Source organism: Marmota monax, unplaced genomic scaffold (assembly GCF_021218885.2).
Source record: "Marmota monax isolate L192 unplaced genomic scaffold, Marmota_monax_Labrador192_F-V1.1 WCK01_AAM20220418_F8-fsc01712, whole genome shotgun sequence".
Lineage (NCBI taxonomy): Eukaryota > Metazoa > Chordata > Mammalia > Rodentia > Sciuridae > Marmota > Marmota monax.
In genome coordinates, this window is record NW_026694117.1 from 4,063 (window position 1) to 10,467 (window position 6,405).

Genomic DNA, 6,405 nt, shown 5'->3' on the forward strand with positions numbered 1-6,405 from the left:
CCATGTGATGTAGGATTTTTCCTTCCTTCTTTTATCATTGATTTCCAGTTTCATTCCATTATGATCAGATATGGTGCATGGTATTATCTCCATGCCTTTATATTTACTAAGAGTTGCCCTATGGCATAATATATGGTCTATCTTTGAGTAGGATCCATGTGCTGCTGAGAAGAACGTGGATCCACTTGATGATGGTTGATATATTCTATATATGTCGGTTAAGTGTAGGTTATTGATTGTGCTGTTGAGTTCTATAGTTTCTTTATTCAGTTTTTGTCTAGAGGATCTGTCTAATGGAGAGAGCGGTGTGTTGAAGTCACCCATAATTATTGTGTTGTAGTCTATTTGACTCTTGAACTTGAGGAGAGTTTGTTTTATGAACGTTGCAGCTCCATTGTTTGGTGCATACAAATTGATAATTGTTATGTCTTGTTGGTGGATGGTTCCTTTTAACAGTATATAGTGTCCTTCTTTATCCCTTTTGATTAACTTAGGTTTGAAGTTGATTTTATTCGATATGAGTATGGCCACTCCTGCTTGCTTCCGAGGGCCATGTGAGTGGTTTGATTTTTCCCAACCTTTTACCTTCAGCCTGTGTATGTCTTTTCCTATCATATGAGTCTCGTGAAGGCAGCATATTGTTGGATTTGTTTTTTTGATCCAGGTTACTAGCCTATGTCTCTTGATTGGTGAGTTTAGGCCATTAACATTTAAGGTTACAATTGAAATATGATTTGTACTTCCAGTCATGTTTATTTATTTATTTATTTTAGTTTGGCTAGTTTTTACTTTTTGGTTATTTTCCTCCCCCTTTACTGAGATACCTCCTGCTGTTAGTTTTGGGCACTATTTTTCAATTCCTCTTCTTGTAATATTTTGCTCAAAATGCTTTGCAGTGCTGGTTTTCTGGCTGTGAATTCTTTTAGCTTTTGTTTATTGTGAAAGATTTTAATTTCATTGTCAAATCTGAAGCTTAATTTTGCTGGATACAGTATTCTTGGTTGGAATCCATTATTTTTCAGTGTTTGAAATACATTGTTCCAGGATCTTCTCGCTTTCAAAGTCTGTGATGAAAAATCAGTTGTTAACCTAATTGGTTTACCCCTGAATGTAATCTGCCTCCTTTCTCTTGTAGCTTTTATTATTCTTTCCTGATTCTGTATGTTGGCTATCTTCATAATTATATGTCTTGGAGTTGGTCTATTATGGTTTTGAATGTTTGGGGTCCTGTAGGCTTCCAGGATTTGGCAATCCATTCCATCTTTCATCTCTGGGAAGTTTTCTAGAATTATTTCATTTAATATGTTGTCCATTCCTTTGGTTTGATTCTCTGTGCCTTCTTCTATCCCAATGACTCTCAGATTTGGTTTTTTTATGACATCCCATATCTCTTGAATAGATTGCTCGTGGGATTTAAGCATCTTTCCTGTGTTGACTATATTCTTTTCAAGTTGATAAACTTTGTCTTCATTATCTGATGTTCTGACTTCTACTTGATCTAGTCTATTTGTAATATTCTCGTTTGAGTTTTTAATTTTGTTTATAGTTTCCTGCATTTCTAGGATTACTGTTTGATTTTTTTTTAAGATCTCTATCTCCTGGTAAAGCTCATTCTTTGCCATTTGAATTTGTTTGTTTAATTCATTTTCAAAATATAGTTTTATTGCTTGGACTTGCTGCCTCATGTCTTCTCTAATATTCCTTTCCATCTGAGTTAGGTATGCCTTGAGTTCTTTCCCTATCCCTGTTTCTGATGCTTCTAGGTCCTCCTGTAGAATTAAGTTGTCCTGCATTGTTTGTACTCCTTTTTTCCCTTGTTTTTTCATGATGTTCAAGTTACTTACCAGCTCTATTTGATTGCTGTATTTCTGCTCTCTTCTATAGATTTGTTTTGGTTTTGTATATTTTTGTTGCCTCTCCTTTGTGTTGGTAGACTATGCCTGCTAAAGTGGATTCCGCTGGGAAGGAATTCCATCGGCCGAGCTCCAGTGACATCACCTCTCTGGAATGGCGGGCCCCAGGCTCCTTGCCGGGGTGTCCAAATGGGGGGGTTTGGACTGGACTGTCTCTGGTTGGTTTCAGCTCCAGGTCACTAGCGGGTGGGTGGTCTCCAGCCGTCCAGTCACGCGGGCAGCGGGTGGGCTGTCGCAGGGGGGCCGGCGATCTCTAGCCGTCCAGTCGTGCTGTCGTTCACCGGCGGTGGGCGGTCTCCAGCCGCCCAGTCGTGCAGGCAGTGGGCGGGTGATCGGTTGCTGGCGGGCATGCAGTCTCCAGCCGCCCAGTCGCAGGGGCAGTGGGTGGGCTGTTGCCGGCGGGGCGGGCGATCTCTAGCCGCCCATTCGTGCGGTTGGCCGCCGGTGGGCGGGTGGTCTCCAGCCGCCCAGTCACGCGGGCAATGGGTGGACTGTCGCCGGCGGGCGTGCGGTCTCCAGCCACCCAGTCGCGAGGGCCTGGCCTCTAGTCCCCTGGTTTCTCCTGCTAGACCAGATTTCCCCTGAGTGATGCCTCTCGGCAGTTCAAACTGTACTGTGGGCCTGCGGTTTGTTGGGTGTGGAGGGTGTCTGTTGGGAACCCCGGCACTCTATTGTTTTGATTTTTTACGCTTGCCCCTCCCCCAGCACTGGCTAGACAGGTTTTGTTTTCTCAGCTGATGAGAAGGGGAGTTGAAAGTCAGGTGTCTCTAGTTTTCCCCGAGTCTTTATGCAGGCTTGCTCTGATAATCCCTCCCCCGGAAAGCCTAGGAAAGATATTATGCGAATTCCCCGCTGTATGGGAAATGAGCTGCGTAACACACACCTGTTTTATTGTTGCAATCTGTCGGAGAGTGGCGGTGGTTACTTCAGCTCTCCAAGATGGTGGCTGCTGGTTCCCTTGGTGGAGTTTCCGTTGTGGGGGATAGAATTGTACCGCTTCCTTCCCCGTCTGAAATCCCGAACTCAGCCCAGGGCTCAGTGGGGGCTCAGCCGGCAGGATTCCACAGAATCCGCAGCAACATTTCTCCCTGCTTGCTGGTCGCTTCTCAGTGGTGCCCTGCCATCTGTAGCCGCGGGGCGGGCTGCGTGGATCAGTCAGCCCGGATCTCCAGTCACACAGTTGGCTCGTGTTTGAGACTCAATTACCAGACCTTGGTGCTGGAAATCCTTCTTCTAGGTTTCGGTGCACCCCCATTTTGCTGTAAGTTCCTAACAAGATAGTTTTTTGTCATTCTAACTCGTTATTCACCTGCGCAGTGGCGCGGTACACGGGGTGTGATGCACTCTATTCGTGGCCATCTTGGAGTCCCCATGATAACAACTTTAGAAGCCAACACTTCTAGGGAGTTTATTATGTGCCACAAACACTTCCAAGGTTGGTACACACACTTTATTTATTTCACATATGATACCTAAAGTATTCACATGACTATGTTGATTGCTGAGATGACTGTATCTCAGCATCAGAGAGAGCTCAAGGGGAGGCTACTGTGAATGGAAGATAATACAAGTAAATTCAGCCACAGGAATTCAGAATTTACACCCATGTTTTCTTGTTTGTATATCACAGATATTTGGTCTGGCAGGAAATAAACCAGAATTAACATGGTGCTGACATGAAATACCTCTGAGCATGTCTAATCTGTGACACTCTTGGCTTGGGAGGGGCTCATTCCAATTTCCTGCAAGCAACCCCACTCAAATCCTCCTAAAACTGGAGAGCTATTACTGTGTACCTGACAAACAAGATCAGCAATGTGAAAATCAAGCAAGACTCTGTCTCGCTCCAGAAAACCACACACGTGTGGTGATAGGAAAGAAACATATTTTAAAATATGTGGTAATGCTTATTATTATTCTTTAAGAGGTACTAAACCCAAGGGTGCTTAACACTGAGCCACGTCATCAGACCTTTTTTTTTTTTTAAATTTTCAGACAGGGTCTCACTCAGTTGCTTAGGGCCTTGCTAAGTTGCTGAGGCTGGCCTTCAATTTGTGATCCTCCTGCCTCAGTGTCCCACGCTGCTGGAATCAGATGAGTGTGCCACCATGACTGGCTGGTAATTCTTTTTTTCTAAAGTTTGTCTTTTGTGGTTGTATATGGACAGAATGCCTTTCTTTTATTTGTTTTTATGTGGTGCTGAGGATTGAACCCAATGACTCACCCATGCTAGTCGAGTGATCTACCTGTAAGCCTAAACCCCAGCTTCATAATTCTTAATACACAAGAAAACTGGCATATTAAGTATGCCATTGTGGAGATCCCAATGGCACATGTAATCTAGCCAAGGCTGGGAGGTGTTGAGATGAGTCAGTGCATGGGGATTGGTTTTGGGGACAGGTTTTCGGGGATGTGAGGTAAAACACGGGGATCACTTATTTTACTATTTTTTGCTTGGGATTGCTTTGTGGGTAAGCACCAAGTTACACTCCGTCTTTTTTACTCTATATTTTGAAACAGGTTCTCCCCATGATGTCAAGACTGGCTTTACCCTTGTAATCCTCCTGCCTCTGCCTCTTAGGTCACTGGGATTTCAGGCAGACACCACTGTGCTCAGCACCAGAATTGAGTTTTCATGTGGCATAAAGATACATTTGGATGAATTTTCTTTTTTTTCCTCATGGCAGTAATTTTCGTTGAGATCCATGAAGAAGATCATATTTCCAAAAAAGACATTTTCTTGTTTTTTTTCCCTAAGGTGTTAATAATATTTTTCTTTTCCCCATAAGATGGGCAAAGCCCACAAACTGTACAGTAACATTCACATAAGAAACACCGTGTACACTGAAATTGGCATTGGGGTCATAGCCAATGCCCTTCTTCTTCTCGTCCACGTCTCCTTGCACATTACCAGGCACAGACCTAAGCCCACTGACCTGGCCATTGGTCTCTTAGCACTAATTCACCTATCAATGCTGCTCATCAAGGGTTTCATAGATTCAGATATTTATACATCTCAGGGGGAAAGGTGGGGTCATGTGAAATGTAAATTGCTCATCTACCTGTACAGGTTAATGAGGGGCTTCTCCCTCTGCACCACCTGCCTGCTGAGTGTCCTCCAAGCCATCACCCTCAGCCCCAGGGGCTCCTGCTTGGCAAAGTTCAAACATAAATCCTCACATCACAGCCTGTATTTCCTTCTCTTCTTGTGGGTCATCTACTCATCCTTCAGTAGCCACCTCTTCATCTCCATTAATGCTACCCCCAATTTGACCTCAGACAACTTTATGTACGTCATAGAATCTTGCTCTCTTTAGCCCATGACCTCCCTCCTCCAACACACCTTTTCCACCCTGCTGACCTTCAGGGAAGGCTCCCTTATAGGAATGATGGCCATCGCAAATGGATACATGTGGCTCTCTTGTGCAGGCATAATAGGCAGTCCTATAATCTTCATAGCACCAGCCTGTCCCCAATATCATCCCCAGAACTGAGGGCTACGTGGACAATCCTGCTGCTCTTGAGTTGCTTTGTGGTCATGTCCATCTTGGACAGCATTCTCTCCTATGCAAGACTCACAGTGAATGGTGATCCAATATTTTACTGTATCCAGATCCTCGTGGCCCATAGCTATGCCTCATTCAGCCCTTTGGTGTTCATTGCTACTGAAAAACTTATTATTAGTATTTTGAGATATATGTGGGGTAAGACACTACATATTTCAATAGCCAGTGATGGATAAATTGTGTTAAGATGAAAAAAATGTGCTGGCTTTCAAATAATTCATCATGGTGGAGGGTGTATGTTCTGTTTTAAATGCAATACAAATTTCTCCTTCTTCTCTCAAAATGATTTATTTGGAAACATGCGTATGGCAAATATATAAGAGAAAGTTAAACCACATGCCTCTCTGAGATATTACCAGGGATTCATTTTTCACATGGTGTCTGCAAGGGACCCTGTGAAGTGAATGTCACTTGTCAGGCCTTGTATATTCCATACTATTTTTTAGATACAATATTTCCAAGGCTTTTCAATAATTTCATTGTCTCAGTTATCTGTAGTTTTTCCAAAGTAGATAATGTAAACTTTTACAACCATAAAATATCACCTGATCCAATGCACATACACACACACACACACACACACACATACTCACACACATACACACACTCTGTGCAGGGACTCAAAACATTATTTCTATAAAATTGCTCATAAGTCCATGTTTTAAATATTCAAAGGTATAAACAACTCAGTACCTACATCCATAAGAAGATACAAACAATACATAGCTTCTACAGACACTGGAATATTAGGAACTTAGAAAATGGAAGAAGATTTGGGCACACAGTGCATCATACCTGAGGCTTTAAGTTACTCACTGAAGCAAGTGAGTCACAAAAGAACAAATATTATGTAAATTTACTTAAAGGAGGTGGAAGTTGGAGTAGCCAAATTGATAGGGATAGAAAAATAGAATGAAGTTCCAGGG

The 6,405-nt window shown here is 42.9% G+C and overlaps 1 protein-coding gene across 1 annotated transcript; it reads left to right on the plus strand.

Annotated features, from left to right (window-relative positions):
- Positions 1-4,702: 4,702 nt before the first annotated feature.
- LOC124107580 (vomeronasal type-1 receptor 94-like) lies at positions 4,703-5,655 on the plus strand. Its single transcript, XM_046465751.1, has 2 exons — positions 4,703-5,202; positions 5,298-5,655. Exons 1-2 carry the CDS (start codon positions 4,703-4,705, stop codon positions 5,653-5,655), a joined length of 858 nt encoding a protein of 285 aa, XP_046321707.1.
- Positions 5,656-6,405: the final 750 nt, after the last annotated feature.

Coding starts and splice junctions, on each gene's coding strand:
- LOC124107580 (XM_046465751.1), top strand. CDS start 4,703: ATGGGCAAAGCCCACAAACTGTACAGTAACATTCACATAAGAAACACC. Junction 5,203..5,297: donor TTGACCTCAGACAACTTTAT/GTACGTCATAGA, acceptor GCTCCCTTATAG/GAATGATGGCCATCGCAAAT.